Source organism: Vulpes lagopus, chromosome 16 (genome assembly GCF_018345385.1).
Source record: "Vulpes lagopus strain Blue_001 chromosome 16, ASM1834538v1, whole genome shotgun sequence".
In the NCBI taxonomy this organism is placed as follows: domain Eukaryota; kingdom Metazoa; phylum Chordata; class Mammalia; order Carnivora; family Canidae; genus Vulpes; species Vulpes lagopus.
In genome coordinates this window covers 881202-906962 of record NC_054839.1, presented here as the reverse complement: position 1 = coordinate 906962, position 25761 = coordinate 881202, and the positions used below count along the sequence as shown (strand labels likewise).

The 25761-nt window shown below is 56.9% G+C and overlaps 2 protein-coding genes and 1 pseudogene across 7 annotated transcripts; all 3 read left to right on the top strand.

Annotated features, from left to right (window-relative positions):
• Window positions 1-1042: 1042 nt before the first annotated feature.
• F7 (coagulation factor VII) lies at window positions 1043-11633 on the top strand. 3 transcript variants are annotated; one of them, XM_041731286.1, is made up of 8 exons: window positions 1043-1181; window positions 3585-3745; window positions 5260-5284; window positions 5361-5474; window positions 7729-7869; window positions 8552-8661; window positions 10407-10530; window positions 10991-11633. In XM_041731286.1, the coding sequence occupies exons 1-8, from the start codon at window positions 1100-1102 to the stop codon at window positions 11584-11586; spliced, it is 1353 nt and encodes a 450-aa protein (XP_041587220.1). In that variant the 5' UTR covers window positions 1043-1099; the 3' UTR covers window positions 11587-11633. The 3 variants fall into 3 exon arrangements, with proteins under 3 accessions (XP_041587220.1, XP_041587219.1, XP_041587218.1); XM_041731285.1 differs by having other exon boundaries at window positions 1069-1181; window positions 3540-3745; XM_041731284.1 differs by having other exon boundaries at window positions 1069-1181; window positions 3537-3745.
• Window positions 11634-14459: 2826 nt separating this feature from the next.
• Window positions 14460-25530, top strand: F10 (coagulation factor X). Of its 4 annotated transcripts, none has more exons than XM_041731280.1 (8): window positions 14460-14617; window positions 16304-16464; window positions 19049-19073; window positions 19722-19835; window positions 20743-20874; window positions 21891-22150; window positions 24108-24221; window positions 24875-25530. In XM_041731280.1, exons 1-8 carry the CDS (start codon window positions 14548-14550, stop codon window positions 25502-25504), a joined length of 1506 nt encoding a protein of 501 aa, XP_041587214.1. In that variant the 5' UTR covers window positions 14460-14547; the 3' UTR covers window positions 25505-25530. The 4 variants fall into 4 exon arrangements, with proteins under 4 accessions (XP_041587214.1, XP_041587215.1, XP_041587217.1 ...); XM_041731281.1 differs by having other exon boundaries at window positions 24108-24225; window positions 24924-25530; XM_041731283.1 differs by having other exon boundaries at window positions 24924-25124.
• LOC121477195 lies at window positions 15738-15820 on the top strand (annotated as a pseudogene).
• Window positions 25531-25761: the final 231 nt, after the last annotated feature.

Below are 25761 nucleotides of genomic sequence, written 5' to 3'. Positions count from 1 at the left end.
ACTGCCTACAGCCTTTGAGGGCAGGGCTCCCACCACCTCTCGGAGGCGATACCAGCCCAACGCAAGAATGGGGGCTCAAGAATGAGCCACTTGTACCCTGGATGGGAGCAAATGGAGCTGTGGTGCCCAGAGTCTGATTCCAGAGCTGCAGCTACATCCATGGCGCCCTAGGGAACCCCAAGAAGGCCACACGCAGATACCTGCAGAAACAGTGAAGTCCACCACCTCCCACCAAGGACAAATTCCCAAACAAGAGTAACAATTAGAAATTCCAGAACTGATCCACAAAACATGTTCTCCCCCGGGTACTAATTCTTCCACTTGGGAAGTAGAGCTGGGACGCTGTGGGAAGCAGCCGGGCTGTGTGGCCCCCAGGACAGAGATGAGCAGAGCTGGCCTCCCCAGCCTCCACCAGTTTGCAGAGGGTCAAACCCAGGCCTGCTAGAGGCAGGACACCCAGGAGAGTCTTGGGGTAACCTATGGTGCCAGGGGTATTCGGAACCACCCATGTCAGAGCGGAAGCCTCGTACCCTGAGAAAGCCTGCCATGCCTGGCAACCCTGGACCATGGGTCCTTGAGGGTTGTGACCTGGGCCCAGGATGCCTGGAAGGACACAGAGGGAGGCTCAGCTTGGGGCATGTGCCCCTACTCCCAGTCACCCCCATGAGGCTTCCGGCTCACCCAGAAAGCTAGGCCCTGGGCAAGGAGGCTCTGCCTAGGTCTCCCCCCTGGCTCTCTTGAGAATATTCACATCCACACCCAAGATCCTCTCTCCTCTCCCCATTGTCACTTTAGTTCTGTGTCCAACTGCCATCCTAATTCCTGAGGACCTCAGAGTTCTCAACTGCATTTGAGGTGCACTTGCCAGATACAGGTCCCGACACAGATGTTTGGGGCAGGAGCCTCTGCTTCACAGACACAGCTCTGGGGCTGGGAGAGGGGGTTGGTGGCTTCCTGCAGGGATCTGGCATTGCCCCGCCCCTTGGGCTTGAGAAGCCAGTCTTCCCTCCCCCACCCCTCTGCCCGCTAGAAGGCCAGGACTTTGACCCCCCACACACACACACACACATACCTGGAATGTCAATAGACCGGTGACACCATGGGTCTCACCATGGTTGCCTGGGCAGGTGAGCTGGCCCTCCTCTGCTTCCTACTGGGCCTGCAGGGGTCTCTGGCTGCAGGTATGTCAGGGGGAGGGTTCCCTATAAACCCTGGGGAAGGGCTGCCGGGCTGCTGACATCCACGCCTCCCACAGCCCCCCTGCGTGGTAGACACGTGGCAGACACACCGGGAACTTCCATGGGATCAGCAAGCAGACCCAGGGTTCAGGGGTGCAGGGTGGGATGCTCCCCTCCTGCCCAGCCCTCCTGCTTCTTCCAGTGCCGGAGACAGGGTGGGGACCCTGGGTGGCTCTGGTCCACCAGCAGGCACTGAGGGGAAAGTAGGGAGAAAGAGGGACAGAGGGACGTGCTTCACTGGCGGTGCCCACTGAGACTTCAGAACCGTGGGATGGCCCAGGTGGCAGCACTGTCCCCCGCCAGTGGCTTGCGTGGGAGAGGATGGGGCACCCACTGATTCCTGCAGGGGCCCATAGGACAGCACCACCCTCGGGGGAGGCAGGGCGCCTTCGTCCTTCCTGAGCAGGAAGACAGTGCTTGTCGGGTTCCCCCCCACACACCCCTGCCAGACTTCCACAAGTTCCCTGCTGGTTCCCCGAGGGCTTCCTGGTACACATCTGCTGCACTTCGAGGGTGGAAGGGGTAGACAGTCTTCTCTGTCCCCCAACCCCCCCACCTCCACCCCCACCCCTTCCTCAACCTCTCCTTCCCAACCAGGCAGGCTCCCCAGAAATTCACACACAGAAACGTTGTCACCGTAAAAGAGAGGTGGTCCCTGTCATCCTTGGGCCTGGGGGCCACCCCAGCCCCTCCCCTGAAGCCACCCCACCTGCTGGAGGTCCTGGACCTCCCTGCCATGCAGGAAACCTCCAGGCTGCACTCACTTCTGGGGCTCAGTATCCCACTTGTTTCTGCCTCTCAGTCCCAGCTTTGTTCCCAGGCCTGGCCTCTCTGGCTGCCCAGCTGCTCGCTGCACAGCTGTCCCCAGGGATGCAGTCGTGCCCCCCGGGGCTCCATGGGCTTTCTCGGCCTCCGGAGGGAGTCACCAATCTCAGTGTCCTCCTCTCTGGCACCTGTCCACATGTCTTGCTTGTGTGTCCTGATGAAACCTCAAACTCAAGGAGTTCAAGCTGGTCCCATTACTTGTCCCCCAAGGTGGCCTTAGGGGAGCTCTAACCACCCACCCTCTCCTCATGCGAGCTACCTGCTAGAGGCTGGCAGGAGGGAGTAGGACGGGGCCTGGACTGGGGCCCGGAGGACACACAAGCCAGAGTCATGAGCTGGGGGGGGCAGGGGCACAGGGCTCAGGGCAGGGCCCTCCAGAAGTCGAATTCTCCTGGGACGAGCAGAGCCATTCCCCAAGACGGGAGGGGGAAGGGAAGAGCCAGCCGGTGGGGCAGAGGCGGGGATGCCAGGCCCATGTGGTGTCTGTGCATATGGGTCACTCAGTGTGCAGGGCGGTGGCCTGCAGAGCCCTGGGGCTCCGGGACACCTGGAGCTTCTGGTGGTTGGAGGGACAGCTGAAGCGGAAGTGGGGAGGTGGACTCCGAGCTTCCTTAGAGCAGAAAACCCAGACCTGAAGGATATCACACCTCAAGGGCTGGCAGCAAAGGAGTGGGGAGGGAGTCCTGGGAGCAGGACCCAGGAAGGTCCCCGCAGCCAGACAGGCACATCAGGGCAGTCGCTGGCCACAGTCTCCTCCAACCAAGAGAGGATGACCAGGAGCCTGTGCTGGGCCCGAGCAGGGGTCCCCAGTGGCCTTAGCTTACAGAGGGTACTGGAGTCTTCGTGAGCACCTCCGTGTCTCCAAGAGGGGGTGGGCCATATAGAAGTAGAGCAAGGGGCTGGGGAGACTGGGGGAGGGAGCCCCCATAGGATGTGCTGCAGCTCTGGCTCCGGCTCCGGCTCCGAGAGCACCAGGGAGGACAGCCTGGGGCAGGCAAGGGACACAAGGCCCCTCCCCTACTGCCCCCTCCCACTCTCCCACAGCCCCTCCCTCCATTGGGAGCAGACCCCCTGCACATCTCACCCCTGCTCCCCACACAATGTCCCAGGTGCTGGGATGCTGAGGCTCTAAAAGTTGATTGTACACATTTTGAAACATTAACTTTCCATCCCCAAAGATAATTTTCTACGTGCCTTCTTTCAATAAGTTGCATTTGCATACGTAGGTGCACATTTACTTTTATTTGCAGTACGTGTGATCTAGGATCTTCTCACCTCACTTAATATTACATCTTGTTAAGCGTTGTGGGCCAGCTCTGCTCGCAGGGGGTGTCCCTGGGAACCAGGCCGCCAGGCCCAGAAGCCTGAGCGGGTTCAGCTGCAATGACAGGCAGGCCTTTCCCCAGCTCACACACAAGGCTTGTGCCGAGCCACTGTCGCTGGCTGAACGAAGCCCTGACTGTGGTGACTCAGCAGGATGTGGCACAGGGGGGTCAGTGCTCACGGGGACCCCCCCCCAAGTCTTCCTCACCCAGGAGGAAGCCCAGGGTGTCCTGCACCGGCAAAGGCGCGCCAACTCGTTCCTAGAGGAGCTGCGGGCCGGCTCCCTGGAGAGAGAGTGCCGGGAGGAGCAGTGCTCCTTTGAGGAGGCCCGGGAGATCTTCCAGGACGTGGACAGGACGGTGAGCTCCCCCCAGGTTTGTGGCTGGGCGGCCAGCCTTCGGGGACCCCTCCGCTGCCTCTGTGATGCGGACGGCCCAGCAGCCACAGGCGACTGCAAGCAGGCACGGCCCTCCAGGGCCTCTCCCTAGGCCGGCTTCGCTCTGCTCAGGCAGCTCCCGCCCGCAGCACGCATCCCCTCTGCCCTGCTCAGGCAGCTCCCGCCCGCAGCACGCATCCCCTCTGCCGCACGGGGCACCCCAACCCCACCTCACAAAACGCAGTGTGAAAGGCACATTCAGTGTGTCCCTTGCCTTCCCGGGGAAGGTCCCGGTCCCCAGATGGCTGTCCATACTTCTAGGAGGCACAGCTGATGGAGCCGACCCCCGAGAGACGGGCCTGGGCCGGCCTTTCCCAGCGGTGCCCACCTGCAGATGCCTCCTCAGGGCAACTTATGCGAGGAGACACTCGGGAAGCCATGGTGGCCTCCACACGCACGAGGCCTAATGCGCAGAGTGGTCTCCGTGCTCTTCTCACGTTCTGAGTGGAATGTTCAAGTTATACCACACCTTCAACTGCTCCAGCGGGAGTGCCCCTCAGGTTGTGAGGAGACAGAACCATACATCCTCTCACAGGATGTCTCATACAGGACACTCACCTCACACTCATGTGGTACAAGCCTCACACTCACGAGATACCTCAAACTCATGACACACACATCACACTCACGGGACACGCAGCTCACATAGGACACGCACCTCACGCTCATGTGACACTCCCCTCATCCTCACAGGATACTCACCTCACACTCACAAGACTCTCCACACTCATGGGACACTCACCTCACACAAGACACACACCTCATGATCACAAGACACACACCTCACACTCGCGGGACACACCTTACACACATGGGACATGCTTCATGCTCAACAGGAAGTGAGGCTATTTGCTATTTGAGGCATTGAGGGTGGTCACTCGTTGCATTTGTTCACTACTTGGTTTTTCAAAGCATTTCCCACAGGTCTCACTTTATTCTCACAGTGATTCTGTAGGGTTCAGTTTGCCTGGCCAGAAGATTCCTCAAGAATCAATTTCATTAGAGCCCTTTGCAATCATAAAATGCCTTTGTATCCGTTACTGCCTTGTCCTCCTGTCACACACGTGTGTAGATGACCCCCTCATCCCCAGAGAGTACTTATGCCTTATCCTAAGTCCACATCTTAGAGGTGGCAGAGTTGGGGCATTCACAACTCCTGTGAATTCTGAATTGTGAGAGGGAAATTTGTGACCTCTGATGACCTTAGTGATCTGGGGTAGAGGGGATAGGATTAGGAAAATAACTTCCTCCCCCTGGATGAACTCATCTCATCTCCAAAGGAAAAGTCTGGCTTCCAGGGCCCATCTCAAAGGGCCCAGGTTGGAAGCCCCCCAGCCCCCACAGTTCATGCCTGCTCCCAAGTCCATTCTGTGGACACTGTCCGTATTTGCTGCTGGCAAACACACATCTCATACTGCTTCCTCTTTGTTCCCTCAGAGGCAATTCTGGATTTCTTACAAAGGTGAGTCGGTAAACGGCCCATTTGATCCCACCCCCCAGCCTTCTCCACAGCATACTAACACTGAGTCCCTCCACAGATGGGGACCAGTGCGCCTCGAATCCATGCCAGAACGGAGGCTCCTGTGAGGACCAGCTCCAGTCCTACATCTGCTTCTGCCCCGATGACTTCCAGGGCCGGAACTGTGAGAAAAGTGAGGAACCCCATGGTTGGCAGACAGAGCCCCAGCAGGCTGATGGGCACGGCCTGGTCAGATGCCAGCTGGGCCTCAGCCCCGGTGGGAAATTGGGCTCTGTGACTGAGAAAGCCCCTGCCAACCTGAGAGTCTTGGGTTTGAGGTTCTAAGATGCTAATTCTCTCTCTCTCTCTCTCTTTTTTTAAAGAGAGGTTATTTTTTTTAAAGATTTTATTTATTTATTCATAGAGACACAGAGAGAGAGGCAGAGACACAGGCAGAGGGAGAAGCAGGCTCCATGCAGGGAGCCCGATGGGGGACTCGATCCCAGGTCTCCAGGATCACGCCCTGGGCCAAAGGCGGAGCTAAACCGCTGAGCCACCCGGGTTGCCCTAAGGTGCTAATTCTCAAACTTGATCACCTCCTGTCCACTTCTGGGAAATACAAAACCCTTGAGTTCCCAGTGCCGGGGGATTCGGATACACCTGGAGAGAGCGCAGTGAGGGCTCTGCCTGACTACCCAGCTTCCAGTCAAGACAGCTGGGAAAACTATATCTTCCCTTCCCGCTATTACAAAAGTGTGAGGTGTTTTTTTGACCTTTCGAATGTTAAAGTATTGCAAATTTCAAGAGTCCCTCAGACCATCTCAGTGTCACTATTCTGCTGCAGGGACTCGTAGAGCTCTCTCAAGGCAGATGTGCTCAAAGTTATAGCTTATTACAGTGGAAGGATACAGAATAAAGCCAGCAGAGGGTCAGTGTGAGCTTCCCATTGTCCTCTCCCAGTGGACCCTTGTGGACAGTCTTCCGTTCTCCAAGAGCAATGTGTGACAAGACTTAGGAAGTATCACCACCACCCCAGGAAGTACAATGACCCTCTGTGTCCAGAGATTGTATTGGGCTCAGTCACGTAGTCACATGGCTTAGTCTCCAGCCCCTCCAGAGGTTAAGGTGACACCATGTGGCCCAAGCCCCCACCATGAATCACATGGTTAGACCATCCAGTATAGCCAAAGGCCCCCAAGGAAACAGCATTCTTATCAGGCAGATTACATTAAAAGTGTGCACCTTAATCAGCGAGAGTATGGACATCATCTCCTAGGAGCACTTTGGGTGAATTCAATCCTTTATCACACAATGTACATCCAAAGAGTTCTTCTGGGCCATGGCCACCTTCTGCTCTAAGAAAACCAGAGGCCAGGGAGAGGAAAGGCAAGGCTAAGAGAAGAGGCTTCCTGCCAGGAATTCCTGGGACTGGAATCTTTGCCTGGCCTTTTATGCTCAGCAGTCCTGGTGTGACTCCCCCAGGAGCATGATGTTCAGCAGTCCTGGTGTGACTCCCATAGGACCATGACGCTCAGCAGTCCTGGTGTGACTCCCCCAAGACCATGATGTTCAGCAGTCCTGGTGTGACTCCCCCAGAACCATGATGCTCAGCAGTCCTGGTGTGACTCTCCCAGGACCATGATGTTCAGCAGTCCTGGTGTGAATCCTCCCAGACCTTTACTGCTCAGGAGCTCTGGTGTGAGTCCTCCAGGATCATGATGCTCTGGACCCCTGGTGTGAGTCCTTTGGGATCATAGTGCTCTGGAGTCCTGGTATGAATCCCCCTGGACCTTTACTGCTCAGGAGCCCTGGTATGAGTCCTCCAGGACCATGATGCTCAGCAGTCCTGGTGTGAATGCCCCAGGATCATGATGTTCAGGACCCGTGGTGTGAATCCCCCAGAACCATGATGCTCAGGAGCCCTGGTATGAACTCACTTCCAGGCCAGGCATTCCTGCTGGGGTCCTGGACTGCACAGTGAGCTAACCCTGTCTCCACACTGTAGCACTGCCCTGCAGAGTCAGGATGAACATTCCTCATCTCCATCTGTCGGAGCTGCAGGCAGCCCCGGCCAGCTCACTGGGGCACCAGGGCCCTGGCTGTGGTCTATCTGCCTGGACTCTTGCCAGCAGGCCTCCAACTGCAGTGGACACTTGTACTGTCCCCAGGGGACTTTTACTTTCCCTGGCCCTCCACAGCTCCCGCCAGTTGCTGGGAGCAGGGCATGGAGGCCCCATTGGCACTCCTACATCCCAGTGGGCTAAGCTCTTCAGACGTGGGCCCACACACAACCCCAGGTCACCCTTCTGGATCAAACCTCAGCGGTTTGACAGCTGGTATCTGGCTGTCTCTGTGGCAGCCCCTAAGCACCACTATTGTGCAGAAGGAGGGCTGGTTCTCCCTGACTGACAGAGGTCCTTCTCAGCCTGTCCCCTTCCTGTCCTCAGATAAGAAGGACCAGCTGATCTGTATGAATGATAATGGAGGCTGTCAGCAGTACTGCAGTGACCACGCAGAGGCCAGGCGTTCCTGCTGGTGCCACGAGGGGTACACGCTCCAAGACGATGGAGTGTCTTGCATGCCCATAGGTAACGGGTCTTTGGGGGCCAGCCCCAGGGTCTGTGTTTTGCTTCATTCCCAAAGAGCAGCCACCCATTCCTGCACAGCCATGGCCATCTTGTGAGAGACAAGAAGGGTGAGCATGTACTACACTACTGAGCATGTACTACATCTGTGCCCGCTTGGAAACAAGCCACAATGGCAGCAGGCATGGACAGAGCCCTGGGAGCAGCTCCCTGGAGGGTCTGGAGTCACCAGCCTGTGCAAAGCAGCCCCAGAGGAGCAGAGGGAGGCTCTTTCCGCCCATCACTGGCCCCTCTGATGGGAGCCACAGGGCCGCACCCAGGGTTGGCACTGACCGCGACATGGTCCGGAGTCCAGGTCTGGACGACCCCACCCTGGCTAGAGCCTGACGTCCTGCTTCTGCCTCTGCATGGTCTCCCCTCCAGCCCAGGGGCTTTCCTGGGGAAATCAAAGTTCCGAGTTTGCTCAGGATGGCGGTGCAATTGTCCGAGGGCTGGTCAGTCTGTGGACAAGTGTCAGTCCCCTGGGAAAGTGAGCAGAGCCCAGTTTCAAGAGGGAAGGACCCCTCTGTTCCTGCAGGAGCAGCTCCTGAACGGGTGGCCCTGCCCTGCTGCGGCCCATGGAACTCACCCCTCACAAGCTCTCGTTGGGCATGAACACCATGGTCCTGTGACTTGTTTCCTACAGTGGAATATCCGTGTGGAAAAATACCTGTTCTGGAGAAGAGAATTGGCAGCAACCCCCAAGGCCGAATTGTGGGTGGCAAAGTGTGCCCCAAAGGGGAGTGCCCCTGGCAGGTAAGTCCCCAAAGGGATGGTGGGCAGTCAGCTGCAGGACCCTGGCCTCAAGGGTTCCCTGCTGGCACAAGGCACGTCCTCCTCATTCTTCAGCCCCCACCGGCCTGCTTCCCTCCGTCCATCTGGATGTCAGCTCAGCTCTCGTCTCCCACCTCTTCCTCAGGGCTGCTGGCCTCACTCTCATCCACTGATGAGGGACATGAGGCCACTGGTGACGGATGGCAGAGGCAGGGTCTGAACCCAGCCCCAGTCCCAGCCCCATCACCATCTGCCTCTGGAAACAGTTCCTTGATGTGTAACGTGTCATCTTGTGGGCAGGGGAGGCTGTCCCCGCATGGCCAGGGTGTGGGGCCGCCCATGAGCCTGGTCCCTGTTGGAAATGCAGAGAGGATCAGCCCCCCAGATGCACTGGGCATAAAGCTACATCTCATAGGAGCGGGATGTGCACACACAGGTGTCTGAGCCTGGCCCAGCGCCCCCCAGACCCTTCCTGTGGGGACACTGGAGTTAAACCACTGAGAGTGTTGAATGTATGCGAAACTTGTAGGGGACGCTGGAGGCTCACTAGTCACCGGTGGCCTGACCTTGGGTTCAGGGACCCCTTGCAGAGCGGCAGAAGGAGCCTGCCCCCCAACCCCACCCCTTCCCACCTCGCACAGGTGGGGGTAGGCAGTGACGGCCTGCGGGCAGCCTGTGTGATCCAGGCCACACTCCCCAGCCTGCCAGAACCCTGCATTTTGGTGTTCAGTCCCCCCAGATGGGACTGGCCTGTTCACCAGGGTGCCCGGCATAGGCAGTACTTCTGTGAGCAGGGGAGAGGTGATGAGAGCAGGTTTCTGTGGGTAAAGAAGAGAGCCTCTGGGAGGGCTGTCTGGGGGGAGTGCAGCCAGCACTCATGCCCACATGTGCACCAGGATCTTCCCTCTCAGGACCACTTACCCCACCCCAAAGACAGAGGGCCACCTCACCCATGTTACCAGTGGGGAAACTGAGGCCCACTGAAACTCAGACTCAGATTCAGCAGTAAGAGCCGCCCCAGACCACCTTCATGGCTGCGGCACAGAGCCATGGTCAGCCAGGCCCAGATGCATTTCCGGGAGCCTGACAGCCTGCCTGTAACAGATCGGGGTGGGGCGCTGAGCCGCAAGCACCTGTCCTTACCCACACAGGAAGACCTTTCTCCGAAAGGCCCAGTAGATGCTAGCTTGGGTGAGGAAGGGGCATGTCCCCAGCACCCTGGGTCCTGTTGTTCATGCTTAGGACACAAGGACTCTGGCACGCTGACCCTGCATCCAGTCTCTTTCCTCCCTGGTTGATCAGCCTCACCATCACATGTAGTGACCTGCCTCTCTCTGGCCCTTCAGTCCCTCCCCGTCTGCAGACCAGCTGGCTAGGGACTCCAGCTCCTTCCATCCACTGTGGGCAAACCACTGCAGGGAAAACCACAAGCCTCACTCGGGACCTACTCAGCATCCTCCTTGCTTTTGGGAAGAGAAGGAAGCATTGACGGAGGGCACCCTGCTTCCGTTCAATACCTCTTCTTCCACGAGCCCCAGAGCACCACGCTTGGCCAGCCTCTCAGACCAGGCGTCTCAGACTCAGGTCCAGCTTGGGTGGTGATGCTGGGCGTGTACCCTATAGTCAGCCCGGCATCTGTGAGCTCTCTGTGGCCATCGCTAGCTACAGGGGAAAGGTGAGTCCCCAGGGTGACAGCACTGGGACCTGCATCTGTTGTGCCCTGCCAGGCGGCAGTGAAGGTGGATGGGAAGCTGCTGTGTGGGGGCACCCTGATCGACACTTCCTGGGTCGTCTCTGCAGCTCACTGCTTCGAAAGAATCAAGAACTGGAAAAACCTGACGGTGGTGCTGGGTAGGTCTCGTGGTCCCTCCATCAATTTCCACAACTGGATAAGCTTCTCCAAAAAGAGAAATGGGGCAGCATCTGGGTAGACCCCAGTGCCCCAGGTCCCACTGTGGCCATGCTCCCCCAGCCTCTTTCCCTTCACATAAAGTCACGGGGATGGCGCTCTATGCCCCTGTCTCACTTGGGCCAGAGGCCCCAGGGGTGTGTGGGCCATGGTGGGCACCTCCGCCCAGTAGGCAACAGGATGCTGAGCACCCCCGGGAGGGTCTGGGACGGACTGGGGGAGCTAAGCATCCCTCCTCACTCACCCTCAGCACCCCAGACTCACCCTGACTCACCCTCCAGCCGGAGCCCAGTGGTGGCTGCCTGGGGCACTGCTCCCGCCAGCCTGGGGCTGGACACAGGGCCCCTAAGGCCCCAAAGGGAGGCTGTGGGGCATGGGGTGAGCAGTGCAAGTCCCCTGCAGGCGAGCATGACCTCAGTGAGGACGACGGTGATGAGCAGGAGCGGCATGTGGCCCAGGTCATCGTCCCCGATAAGTACATTCCCCTCAAGACGAACCATGACATCGCCCTGCTGCACCTGCGCACACCCGTGGCCTACACCGACCATGTGGTGCCTCTGTGTCTGCCCGAGAAGACCTTCTCTGAGAGGACGCTGGCCTTCATCCGCTTCTCAACTGTCAGCGGCTGGGGCCAGCTGCTTGACAGGGGCGCCACGGCCCTCCAGCTCATGGCCATCGACGTGCCTCGGGTGATGACCCAGGACTGCCAGGAGCAGTCCCGCAGGAGAAGTGGCTCCCCAGCCATCACTGAGAATATGTTCTGTGCCGGCTACCTGGACGGGAGCAAGGACGCCTGCCAGGGGGACAGCGGGGGCCCGCATGCCACGAAGTTCCAGGGCACATGGTACCTGACAGGTGTCGTCAGCTGGGGGGAGGGCTGTGCGGCTGAAGGCTACTTTGGAGTGTACACCAGGGTCTCCCAGTACATCGAGTGGCTGCGCCAGCTCATGATCTCCAGCCATACCTTGAGAGGCCTCCTCCGGGCCCCACTGCCCTAGCCCCAGGGCCACTGCTGGCCCAGAATAAAGCTGCTGCCTGTCCCGTCCTCACGTCCAGAAACACCCCTGCACTTCTTGGGGCATGAGGGGGCACAAAGCAGGCTGAGCAGGACGTGGGAGGTGGGGGACAGGGACAGATGTGTCTGGGGACAGACACAACCAGGCTGGGGAAGGGCAGCATTGTTGTCCGAGAGCCACTTTGCGTTCATGCCTTCCTCTCTTGTTCATCTCACACACACTGGAAGCACCACCCATTTGCTTGGCTGGCTATCCTTCAAGATCTTTCTGTATATGTAGCTTTTCCCATGCAACAGGAGGCTGTCACCCCAGACGGCATTTGCCACCTGCCCCCCTCTACTGGCACACCTCCTGTGCACATGTCGGTGCTGCCTGCCACTGTGCCATATCCACGCTCACCCTGCTGAGGCCCTAACACTCATCCTGGAGCCAGTCTTTCTTTCAGGCCCAGAGCGCCCCTGAGATCTGCCTTCCTCCTTCTGGATCGCACTGACGGGTTCTGCAAAACTTACAGAACTGGGTGTTCTCCCCCTACTGAGGCCCTGGTGGATGATGGTCCTCAACGAGAGGCCCAGGGCACCCCTGCCCCAGAGCTGCCCAGTTCCCTGGTCCTGTCACATGTGCGGGATCAGGGGAAGGACCCAGTGAGTGACATTTTTATCAAGCTCCCCGGTGACTGGGGAGCCCCCTCAGCCTGAAGTCACCTAGGCCACGGAGGAGTGAGAAACATGCTGTCCGAGGTGGCAGCTGACACAGCTCGGTAGGTAAGAACACACCCTGTGGGCACCTCGCCCCGTCTCAGGACACGCTTGGGGGCACGGCGCCTGGCCGCCCCATGCCTGGAGTGCCAACAGTGCTCAACACTGCTGCATTTGGGCGCCGGGATTCACAGGGCCGAAGAGTCAAGACAAGTCCAATGTAGAGTGGACCAGGGGCCACAGGCTATGGCCACTGTGTCTGTCATCTGTTTTTGTCAAGGTGTTACTGGGATGTGCTCAGTCCCTACTTGGTATCCTTGGCTGCTCAGAACTGCAGCACAGAGCCGTGAGGTTAGAGACCTTCTGCCCCTGAGGCAGGTGTGTTTGCCATCTGGGCCTTTACACAAGAGGCTGATGCCTGCCCAGCCTGCCACCCGCCCGGGGCTTAGCACGAGGGTGTCCCACATGACGTTGTGCTAGATGGGTTCCCCCTCCCACTCTTGGCCAAGCTGCTTCTCCACTCTATGCCCTGGCTCCTTGTCTACAAAACCAGATCCTTGATGCTGGTCACAAGGGTGGGTCCTGAGCATGTAAAATGAGGCTCCTTAGGGGGGCTCCGTAGAGTCAGGGCTTTGCAGGTGAGGCTGGTGTGCCAGCCTCTGGAGTTCTCCACCGACAGGACTCAGGAGCTGGCTCACCCCCCTGCCTGGAAAGAAAAGGGGAGGATGGATTGAAGACAGACACCCAGACACAAACAGGGTTAGAAGGGGCCCTGGGGTTGCTGGCTCTGCCTCGATTTCCCAAGTCACAGGAGGAGATGCAGGCCCTTGCTCCACAGAGCTGCCATGGCATGGGTGCCCGGCAACGTCGGGATGGTCTCTAAAGTCTAACATACCTGACGTGTCCTTGCGCTGACCGCTATGGATCACCTCCCTCTTTCTGCCCATGTCCTCACATCATCTCCCACCCCCAGGGGTTGGGGATAGGAGGGGCTCACCAAGGATCCAGTCTCCCTCACATGCTGGACACACCAGAGACAACATTACCCATCCTGACTGGCCCCAAGGGCTGGGCCTTGCATAGAACACTATACACCCTGCAGAAGACCAGGCCTGGCCCAGCTCCCAGAGCACGAGCTGACAGGGACATCTCGGACTCCTTCAGTCTGTTGGGGTTTGCTGAGCACCTGCTGTGCTGGAGACAGGGCAGCGAACAAGCAGACACACGAGGCTTATGTCCCAGTGACTGTGGGCGTCCATCGTTACTGGCCACATGCACGATGTGTCAGGGCTACGTAGCAGGTGCTATGGTGCACAGTGCAGTGTTGCTGTGTCACTGGGTCTGTCTCCTCCCCTCCCAGGGACCTTGGCACCTGGCTGGCACCCCTCCCTCCCTGGCCTGATCGCCATGGGGGTGCTGCTTTCCACCAGCACAGACCTGAGCTTTTCCGGGTGCTGCCATGTTTCCAGAGGGGACGCGGCCCTAGTGGGGAGAGTGGGGGAGTACCTCTTGGGGTGAAAGCCAAGCAGATGAGCTTCCTGAATTCTGCAGGCGGTGCGCAGGCCAGGTGCCCTCCATACGTCCCTGCCCCTAGGGACTGCGGACGGGCCATGGGGTGGGCTGTCCTCACCTCTTCTCCCAGACTGGCCTTTGTGTGACAGCCTCACTGAGAGGCCCCCACCCCAGGAGGGTGTGCAAGGTGAATCCCCCATCAGAGGTACTTCCGTAGCTTAGCGCCAGGGCTGGGGGACGGGTAGGCATGTCCCGACCTCAGGCTGCCTGGTCCTGGGCTGGCACGGGCCTCCCAGAAGTGCATGCAGGCACCTATGGTACTCACCCTGCCTCTTAGGACCACTGAACTGTGGGGGTGGGGGAACCCACATGCACCTCAGATGGCGTGAACCAACACTAAACCTAGAGAAAAGATGGGGAAATGACCCCTGACTGTCATCGTGGTCATAAGGACAGGATGATAGCAAACGGGATCCTGGAAACCTGGGATAAGGTTTTTATTGTCTTGTAACCCCCACCCCGAACCCCTCTTGACGCCGGCACCTCCCCAGAGCCGCTGCAGCAGGGTGGCCGTGCCCTCGCATGGTCACCTATCCCTGGCCCCCTCGTGGCCCAGGCTCCAATCAGGAGGCGGTGATAAGAGAAAGACAACTGGTTGCCTGGAGCCAGGGTGACTGAACCTTGCCCCTGAGACCTGTCACAGCAGGACAGACACCCTGTCCTTGGCCACACCATGGCGGGCCCACTGTGCCTGGTCCTGCTCAGCGCTTCCCTGGCCTGCCTCCCGCTGCCGGGGGGCAGTGGTAAGTGCCCGTCGCCTGGCACACTGTGGAGGTGGCGCCCAAGGAGGAGGAGGAACCCTGGGGATCAGGGCCAGGCCCCCAAGTCTCCGTAGGGGGAAGGTGGGTGCCCACCCCCTGCTGTGACATGACTGGGCCTAGAGGCCTCAGCCAAGAGTAGCTCGGGGCCAGGTGAGCCTCCCTCCCTGTAGCTGGGGAGCCGGACAGCAGAGCAGTGGTCACACACAGAAGCTCGTGGACAGAGAGACAGAAGGAGGTGCCCCTCCAACGCCAAAGCAGGCTGGGGAGGCCGGGGAGTCACAGGCAGAGAGGAGCTTTGTGCTGGAAAGACAAGATAGAAGTTGGTGCCTCCACCCTCAGGCTGGCTTGGCTGGGGGAAGGGGCTCAGAAAGAGGTGAAGCCACATGGGGGAGTGGGAGCCACATGGGGGAGTGGGAGTGGGAGAGCGCAGTAGGGGGCAGGAAGGGGCAGGAGGGGGCAGGTGGGGGCCTGGAGGCTGTCTGTGCCCCTGTTGCAGGGGAAGCCTGAGGCAGAGGGGCAGGCAGGGGGCACTGTGTGGGGAATGAGGAGGTGGTGAGAAGTGGGGTGAGGGAGAGAACTTCAGAGCTGCAGGTGGGGGCCCCTCGTACTCCGCTGCAGGCCAGACCTCTGGGGCGATGGGGGTGCCCACAGTGTCATGGGGGTGACAGTGATGTCACTAAAAGACATGTGGCCTTGGAAGGGAAAGCACTGTGGGGGTGAAGCTAACATTTACTGAGCACCTGCCAGCCTCGGCGCTAAGACAACTCGGAAGTACTCGGCTGGTGACCCCCGTTTGCCAACACTAAGCAGTAGGTAAACGAGCCATCTGAAGCTCTGCTGCCTGTCCCCAGCAGGCTCTGGGTTTGCACGTGGGGGTGCTGCCTGCCCTGTGGAAAGGGGAGGACGGAATTCAGGACGTAGGTCCTGATGGGTAGGGGGAGGCTCTGTGAGGGCACAGAGTGCGGGGAAGAGTCCTCGGCAGAGGGGAGCATGCGAGGGATGCAGCACAGGACACAGCCCGAGGCGCTCTGATCTACAATACCCAGGGGGGTGGGGGGCAGGTCAGGACTTCTTTGAGTCTCTGATCTATTCAGTGGTTTGCAGCTTTGCTCAGTAGCAGTATCATAGCCAATGAGGTTTATCTGAGGCACGATTATTGCTAATGGAAAACTTTTCCCAATTCAGTGATTTGTGAATGAAATAGAACAGAAACTGAGTAGAAAATGTGGTGATAAGTACTGTTTCCTTTAAGTGCTGTTTTCTGTGTGTGTGTGTGTGTGTGTGTGTGTCCTGAGACTTGATAAAGCGTGCTAAGAAGGGCACCACCGTTCCCCATGAACATGTGTGAAGCCCCAGAAGCGTGGTGGGCTGGGCGCAGGTGGGGGGCCAGTGCAGCAGCAGCAGCGAGCAGGGAGAGGTGCAGGGAGAGGTGAGGGAGGGCTTGGCAGCCGGTGTAGCTGCATGGGACATGCAGGGAGCTACCGGATGGCAGGATGGGCACACAGAAAGCCACTGGTGGCCTGGTCATGCATGGGGTCGAGAGGGAGGTGGGCACAAAGAAGGGAGGCCTCCTGCAGAGTGGAGGTGAGCAGATCCTGCAGGGGTGGTGGTGGGGAGCAGGCCAGCCATTGAGGCCTCCCAGGTGACGTGTCCCTGCCTGTCTGCCAGTGTTTCTCAGCCCCGAACGTGCCAGCAACGTCCTGGGGCGCGTCCGCAGGGCCAACTCGTTTTTGGAGGAGATGAAAAAAGGCAACCTGGAAAGAGAATGTATGGAGGAGACGTGTTCCTTCGAGGAAGCCCGCGAGGTCTTTGAGGACACAGCCAAGACGGTAAGGACTGGTGTACAGGCCCCGTAGCAGGCACAGCCCCAGGTAAAGGCTGGCCCGAGTCCCTCAGGGGGCAGAGCACAGCAGCCCCGGGTCCCCTCCACAGGTGTGCAGGGTGGGGAGATGGGAGTCCCCATGGGGCTGGGGGGCACTGAGGGCGGGGCATGGTCCCATCGGTAGGAGGGTCGTGAGGCCTTTGGAGATTTTGTTAAACCAACTCTAATACATAAAGTGTTCATGTAAAAAAAATATTGACGGCCTCAGTAGCACCTCTGCGGGCTGACCACACCTGAGGATACGGAGGCTGGCAGTCTTTGCCCGAATCTATGTCCGCCACCACATCTGACATGTGGCACCTGAGGAGCGGTACCTGTGCATTTACTCCTTTGCCAGTAAACATTCCATCAGATAGAGACAAGCTGATTCTGAATTCGGAAATATGGAAAGGCAAAGAAATTAGAATAACTGAAAGAAGTTTGAGAAAGAAGAGGACTCCCTGCAAATCTACAGTAACTGCAAAAATATTCCCTGTTTTTGGGAAAGGAAAGATACGTAAATCAGTGGGACAGACTAGAAAGTCAGTAAATGGACCCACAAAAATACCGCCAATCAAGATCTGACAAAGGTTCACAAACAACTCAACGAAGGAAGAATTGTCTTTTGCAAATGACAGAACTGGGATAGCTGCCCATGTCCATACATATGTTTGACCTAAACCTGACCGCTGTACAAAAGTTAACTCAACGCGGATCATAGACCTAAAGGTAAAACAAAACTTCAGGGAGAAGTGTCATGACATGGAGTTAGGCAAGATTTCTTAGACATGACACCAAAACCTCAACCCATGAAAGAGAAAACAGGCAAATTGGACTTACTCAAAATTTAAGATTTGCTCTGTGAAAAATATTGAAGAATAAAACTATAAGCTATGAACTGGGAAAACACTTGCCAACCACATACCTGACACAGGATTTGTGTTCAGAATACATAAAGGACTCGCACAACTCAACGGAACAACATCAATAACCAACTGGATACAAGCAGAAGATGTGAACGGACACTTCACAAGGGGGTACAGACGCACAGATGGGAAGTGCTTGCAGCAGACATGCGACATCCTGGGCCACGATGGGAGCGCGGACTGCAGCCTGCCACCGCGAGACACCCCAACACACCTGCAGGCTGGATGCTCAGTCGGAAGCCACATTAGGAAGATGTTGCCATCGGACCCCGTGACCCCATTCCCGAGAGCTCACCAAGGGAAGTGAAAACCTGTTCACACGGTAACTTGGGCATGATTATCTACAGCAACTCTAGTTACAGTCGTCCCAAAGTAGCAGTGACTCACGTGTCCTTGCTTGCGCGCTGGCTAAACCATCTGCCACAGCGTTCTACTCAGCCACGAGACAAGCTGCTGGTGTGCATAGCAGCCCAAGTGAGCTTCGCCAGCATCGTGCCCGATGAAGGGTTGGGTTGTGCAAGGCGCGAGTCTGTTTGCACAACACACTCAGAAGTCGCAGCCCAGACGAAGAGCAGATGTGTGGCTCTGGGGTTGCAGCTGCCATGAGCTGCGAGTGTCGGAGGGCAGGAGCTGCCCTGTCTCAGCTGTGGTGGGGGTTGTACATGGGCATTTGCTGAATTTCACAGAACTGTACAAAATAGTCGTTTTTGCTGTGTGATGCTTTCTTTAGTGAAATTTTAAAGAGACAGTATGTGAGGTTCCAGAGGCTTCTGCAGCAAATTCACATTCACAGTCCTGGAGGCTGCATGTCCAAATCAAGGTGGCACCGGGTTGATTCCACCTGGAAGGTGGAAATGAACACACCTTTAGCTTCCCTGGGCGCCCAGGACGGTGGAGAGGTTGCAAGGGAAAAGGTGGCCCATGTGCCTCTCTCAGCATCCGGATGCTGCCTGCAGTCCTGGGCTGGCCTTGCCTTGTGGGCACACCACTTGGACCTCAGCTACATCCCCACAGTGGCTGTCATGCCTTTTCCAGCTCTCCTGAGGATGCTGCCCAGAGCCAATGTGGTCTCCTCTCCCTGCAAACCTTCCTCACATCTGTTCCGACCCTATTCCCGGGAAGACCACAGTCTGGTGGCACACGGTTCAAGCTACTGAACACTGCAAAAACAATTAAGACTATGAACAATTTCTAGTATAATATAGGTCTTTGGTGCCCTGTTTTAACCTAATCACCAATAACCATTTCTTCAGTTGAACATGATTATTCACCAAGCACCTGATCCCTTAATGAAGCTTTGACCCAGATATCTCAACTCAAAACCATTCACTGATCGGCTTGGGGGCAGCCAGCAGAGCAAACCATTTCTGGTATAATCCAGTCCTCCGTGATTTACTTGAAAATAAATTTTCAACATTCAACAGAGATTGTGCATCTAAGGTGACCAAAGTCCACCTGTACAGATCCCGCAGATCTGAAAACCCCCTCTCAACCAGTCGTTCTAGTGCAATTTATACCAGAAAAGGCCTTTGCTCTGTTCGCTCAGCCTGAGCGAATAGGTTGTGGTGCTTTGTGAAATGGCTGTGTTTTCCCTAATGTATTTTAAACTCTTCTTTTCCCTTTTAGATGGAATTCTGGAATAAATACAAAGGTGAGATGCTTTCTATCTTAATATCGAGTGGGGTTCATTCAGACATTGAAACAGGGAGAGACTGTATTTGCATTTTGAAAATTCTTCTCGAATTTCCTTTCCAATCCCATTTATTTCTTACTCAACTAAGACTTTTCCCCTCTGAGTATTTCCATAATAGTTATGATGAGATCATTTTTTGTAACTTTTGCTAATTCTAGTTTTGTTACTTAGGTGTGGACTTAATTAGTTCACTCTTACTTGAGGGGTACCAAACTCTGATAATTTTAATTTCATTTTATTTATTTATTTGAGAGAGTGAGAGGGAATGAGAGAGAGAGAGAGAGAGAGAGAGAGAGAGCACGAGCAGAGGGAGGAACCCCAGTCACCAGCCCTAGGCTCCTCACTCTGCTGAATACACATGGTCCAGCGTCTCGGCAGAAATAGGAGAGCTTATCAATGGCCCAGTTAGATAAAGGCATCATGTACACAGAGCCACAGAACATGGGGGTAAAATGAAGTCCAGGTGGGAGATGTGTTTACAGGGAGACAGGAAGAATTCAGGTTTATTCAAGTTATCTGAATGGCATGTGCCAAGATCAACACAGCAAGGCCGTTTGCCTGCTAGTGGGAGCTGCCTGCAAGCTCGGTGGAACCCTGTCTCTGTAGATGGTGACCAGTGTGAGAGCAGTCCTTGCCAGAACCAGGGCCAGTGCAAAGACGGCCTCCTGGAGTACTCGTGCATCTGTCCAGAAGGATACGAGGGCAAAAACTGTGAATTGTGTGAGTGCCTCTTTCCGGGTCAGGAACAGGGGGAGAAGCCACAGCTCTTGGGAAACAGGCTGGGGCTCCTTGCTGAGGTTCACGTGGTGGCATCATAGGGGCACCAGAGCGGTTCATTGACAGCCAAGTGAGTCCTACAATCTGAACTTCTCCGCTCCTGCGAGAGGCTAGTGTATATGCGTGGAGCACAGACCCCGTAACCCAGAGCCCAGAGCACCCACTCCCCTGGGGTGGCGCTGATTCCCCATGGTCCCAGCTGAGGCTTGCAATCACTACCCTCCACTCACATCTGCGAGAGCGAGTGTCCATTCCAAATGTCCAGGATGCTCCAGTTATAAAAATGTGGTGCACTTAACTAATTCTACATGGAAATGTCAGAGAGTTTTCCTATTACAGTGATTAATTTTTGTAATAAAGATTTGATTTGTATCAGGCCAGTTGCCCCCAAGGAGAAAGATTTGCCCTTTTCTCGTGTTACTTACTTTATAATACATGGAATGCGGTCTTAGCCTGGATTCCTTGAGACTATCCTAGACGGGACTATCCATTCCACATGGTTCTGCACAGAGCCCAGAGCTGCCTCAGCCTGGAGCCATCATGCCTGGTTTATAAAGTCACGCTAAAGTTGATATCACTGTAATTATTTTGTCATCAAAACCCAAATAGTCCCAGATGCATCTAGCCCCTTTATTTCGGGAGGAAGGGCCTGGCTGGGGTGGCCACCCAGCTCTGTCTGAGGCCCTTCCTCGGCCGGACAGCCTGTGGTGCACACTGGGCATGCAGCTCGGGCCCTTCGCTCCTGCTGGGGGCCCCATGGTGGGGTTGGCAGGTAGGTACACGGGCCCCTGGTGTTGCCATCCTTCCTCCCAGCTAGACACAGCCTTGGTTTCTCTGGCCTGTCCTGCAGCCACGCGGAAACTCTGCAGCGTCGATAACGGGGACTGTGACCAGTTCTGCAGGGAGGAGCAGAGCTCCGTGGTGTGCTCCTGTGCCAGCGGGTATGTCCTCGGTGACAATGGCAAATCCTGCATCTCCACAGGTAGGCGGCACATGGTGCTACCCCACAGGCCCCATGGCCAGAGTGGGCACGCTGGCCAACGTCCTGGGTGGGCCACAAGGGTGGGCCACAGACCCACGGTCTCTGGGAACTGTCTGAGAAATGGAGCCAGCGACATTGCTTGACTCCCCGGGTGCAGGTGATGACGTCAGGGTGCAGGGTGGCACAGGGGCCACGCTGCGCAGAGCCTGTCTGGACACCCATGATGTGGTTGTGACCATGGCACGTCCTGTTGCCCTGGAAGGCTGGGAGTTGGAACAGGTGCAGAGCAGCACAGGTCCAACTACTAGGGCCATGGACTTGCCGGGAGGAGGGTGCAGGAGCCAGAATGGGAACCAGGGACTCCCAAGAATGGTTAGGTCATACAGGCCCCAAGTGATGGGCTTTAGTGTTCGTCTCTTCTTTCTTCTTTCTTTCTTTTAATTTAAAGATTTTATTTATTTGAGAGAGGGAGAGACAGCGAGTACTAGCAGGGGGAGTGGCAGAGGGAGAGGGAGGAGTAGATCCCTACCTGACAGGGAGCCCCAGGCGGGACTTGATCCCAGGACCCTGGAATCATGACCTGAGCCATAGGCAGATGCTGAGTTTCCTTTCCTGAGATGAAAGCTGGGCCCTGAGTGGCCTGGAGGCTCTGGGATGGTCTGGCCTAGTGAGGGGCTGGGTTTCCGGGGAAAGAGCTCCTGCCCTCACTGCTCCTGTCTGACCTCTGACCTTGGCTCCACCGTGGGGCCTACCCAGAAGCTAGTCCTCTCTCTTCACTCATCTGCCCCCGCCCCCAAGCCTGCCCCTGCCTGACCAACAACCTGGGGTGGGTGCAGTCTCAGGTGCCCAAGACAGTGGGCCTATCCTCCGTCGTGTAACCCAGAGCTCTCAGGGGTACCCTCTGCCATCCCCACGTGGCTGCCTCTTCCCCACCTTCCCCCTTTGGGTCAGATGAGAGTTCTGTGTGCAGGACAGGGAGGGTCTTGGGTGGCTGAAGCCAGCCTGTGTTCTCTCAGAGCCTTTCCCCTGTGGGAAAACCACTGTGGGACGCAGGAAGAGGGCCACCGAGACTGCCCCTGGCAGCGAGGCTCCCCCAGATGCAGAGGAAGAGGCCGGCATGCTGGAGCAGTATGACCCCGGAGACCTGTCTCCCACCCAGAGCACCATGTTCCTGCTGCCTTTCAACCAGACAACCTCTGACCTCGACGAAGATGCAAGTGGCCTGGTCCGGATCGTGGGTGGCCAGGACTGCAGAGATGGCGAGTGTCCCTGGCAGGTGACTGTTGAGCGGGCCTGGGTGGCGCCGGCAGTGGGGCTACCCGCTGGCCCCAGGGAGGATGCTGCCTGAGGTGAGACAGGGGTCCCATCCCTCCCTGTCTGCTGCCTGTAAGGGACAGACAGACAGACCACTACAGCTCAGGCTGCAGGCCTCAGGCTGTGTGGGGCCCTCAGCTGCTCTTCTGACCACTGGCAGGCCAGAGACACTCCCCTAGCTTTAGCTCTGATTTGGTAAAACATTTTTTTACCAAACATATAAATCCTGACAAGGCAGGTAGTGATTGGAAGAAGAGCATATCCATGTGTTTGCCAAGGTAAAAACCACTCTTTGGTTGTTGGTTTGGACTAGGACAGATTTAGCAAATAACAACACAGGATTTCTGCATCTCAGATAAACGAGGAACAATCATTAATGTAAAGTATGTCTCAAAGACCACATAGGACACATTTATACTAAAAATTGTTTGCTCTATACTTGACTCAAATGTAACTGGGTGTCCTCTGTGTTATCTGGAATCCTAACTTCGCTTCTCCGCCAGCAAAAGCCCCAGAGCCACCGACAACCTGTAGGAATGAGGAATGACCTCCACCTGTCTTGCTCGTGGCTCCTCAGGGGGCATGCATTTGTCTAAAATACTGGGAACCCGGGGAGGAGCTCAGCGTGTGGTCACCTTGCCTGCAGCACACATTCAGGGAGAACGGTGTGGGTCCGACATGGCCCCAAGCGTCAAGTGTAGTTGTGAGATCAGCAGATCTCTCCCCTGATGTGTATACACCTCGATGTGGGAAGGGCGGAGCCCACCCCAGCCACCCCAGTGGCACTGACCTGGCCCCATGGGAGAACACGCAGCCCCGCCGGGGCGGGCAGGACGAGCTCCCCCTGGCCCCAGGCTGTGTGACGGGATCCTGTCCAGAGGGCTCCTGACTCCTGCTACTCAGCCCAGCCCAGCCCAACCCAGCAGGGGTCTGGCTTCTGTGTTTAGGAGGAAGAGTTAGGGTCCAGGCCTTGGGGAGACCGACTGTCCCCCACTGGTCACCCAAGCTGGTTAGGCGTTGATGAATCGTGCCCAGAAAGTCAAACGGCGCAGCTGTGAGTCATGGAGGTCTTCAAGAGCTCTTCCTTGCTCCGCTGGCCGGGGCACACCCCTAGCCAGCAACTCCCGCTTGTGAGGTGTGGGACTCTTGAGGAAAAGCAGAAAGTGCTCGTCTCCAGATTTGCCAACCTGACACTTTGGGGGAAGGGGTGGTGCCTGCCGGGCTGGGCTGCCGGAGCTCCCAGGCCAGGGCTCCCTCCCTCACTCTCAGGGCCTGGCGGGGAGAAGACGGTCACCGGCAGGGGGAGCTACATGGATCCGGACACTGCCCCTGGGTGGGGGTTTCTGAGGCCTGTCCACGGCTGAGCTACCACCCCAAACACCAGACTGGCCTGCCTGGTCTGCGCTAGAATTCACAGGCACGTAGCAAAGGTTTTCACACTGAAAATCGCGTTCCTGTGCCTAGCATTGCCGAGAGTGCTGGGATGGCTCTGGGGGTCTGTGGCCCCGGGGCAGAAGCCTCCCCGGGTGCTAGCACTGGGCAGGCAGTGGGGCCTCAAGTCTCCTGAGTCTGTTGGAGCACTGCTCTGTGCAAAGGAGCTGCCCAAACCCCCAGCATCCAGCCAGTGGTGGCGGGGGGGGGGGGGGGGGGCGGGGACGGCGTGGCTGGGAAAGGGCTGTGGCCATGGCCACCGCAAGCCCCACGACAGCAAGGTCTCAGAGGCCGTGGTGGCAGAATGGCCGTGGGACACTCAGGTTCCAGGCTGGAGACATGCACACTCCAGGTGGGGAGGGGCGGCGGGGGGGTGGGGGGCGGGTGCTGCTGATCCAGGCTGGGAGGCGGGGAGGAAGGGGAAGGCTCTCCTGCTCCTCTTCTCAGATGTCAGACCCAACCTGGTGGATGGGCTGTGCTCCCTGCAGGCTCTGCTCATCAATGAGGAGAATGAGGGGTTTTGCGGAGGTACCATCCTGAGCGAGTACTACATCCTCACTGCAGCTCACTGTCTCCAGCAAGCCAAAAAATTCACGGTGAGGGTAGGTAAGTGGCGCCTCAGCTCCTCCGAGGCCCTGCAGTGCCCTCTGTCACTTCCTTATTTTCAGAGCTGCCAGCTTGGAACTGGTAGTTGACACCCGGGAACCCTGAGGGGCAGAGGTGTGGGGTGGTCTTCCCTAGTGCCACAAGGCTCCCCTCAGTGTCCCTTCCTCCAGGTAGGCTTCCAGAGCTCCTCTTCAACAGTCTGGGCACGGAGCACAGCCTGTCACGTCTTGTCGTTTGTCCTTCACCAGCACAAGCCACAAGTACAACCACACATGTGATCTTTAGTTTTCTAGTTACATTAAAATTTCCATGATACATTTTTTAAGTTTACAGATGAAATTAATTTTAGTAATATATCTTCATCCAATATATCCAAAATACTATTATTTCAGTGTGTAATCAATTGTAAAAGTATCAATGAGACATTTTGAATTTGCATTTTCATTCTCCGTCTGAGAATTGACCCTCAGCACATCCCAGTTCATGCCGGCGGCCGTGGGGTCAGAGCAGGTGCCCCTGCTTCATCGCAGGCTCAGGGGATGTCAGCCTGACCTGCTGTTCACAGTGATGAAGTGTGCCTGGTGGCTGCCCTGGGCTGACACCAAAGGCTGTTTTTGTTGACCTTGTTATGCTTTCCTTGCTTTTTTAGATTTTCTATGACCATATCCCATTTTTCCTACAAACACCACCTGTCGCAGGTGAACGGGACACAGACAAGGAGGAGGGCAATGAGGCGGCACACGAGGTGGAAATGATCATCAAGCACAACAAGTTTGTCAGGGAGACGTACGACTTTGACATCGCGGTCATCAAGCTGAAGACGCCCATCACCTTCCGCATGAACGTGGCGCCCGCCTGCCTGCCGCAGAAGGACTGGGCCGAGTCCACACTCATGACGCAGAAGACAGGCATTGTAAGTGGCTTTGGGAAAACCCACGAGAAGGGCCGCCTGTCCACCACCCTCAAGATGATGGAGGTGCCGTATGTGGACAGGAACACGTGCAAGCTGTCCAGCAGTTTCAGCATCACCCAGAACATGTTCTGCGCCGGCTATGACTCGAAGCCCGAAGACGCCTGTCAGGGGGACAGCGGGGGCCCCCATGTCACCCGATTCAAGGACACCTACTTTGTCACTGGCATTGTCAGCTGGGGAGAAGGATGTGCTCGGAAGGGGAAGTATGGGATCTACACCAAGGTCACCAACTTCCTCAAGTGGATCGATAGGTCCATGAAAGCTAGGGGAGCGGCCCCAGCACTGGCGGGGGGCCCCCACACCTAACCCCCATTAAAGTCATCCCACCTGCAGATCCGCTGGCAGCTACTTGCATCTGGTTTGTGTTAACATGGGCTGTCCTGGATAGGCTGCAGCCTGGAGCAGGTCTCCCAGGTGCAGGGGGCCCACCCGTCTTGATTCCACGTCCTGGTCTTCTCTTGCTCTGTGACAGAGAATGTCCCTCTGGAACACTAGGTCCTGCCTTTCTCTCACCAGGGTGGGGGGCTTCTTTGGGAAACACTACACTCGTAGGATAGGAGTCT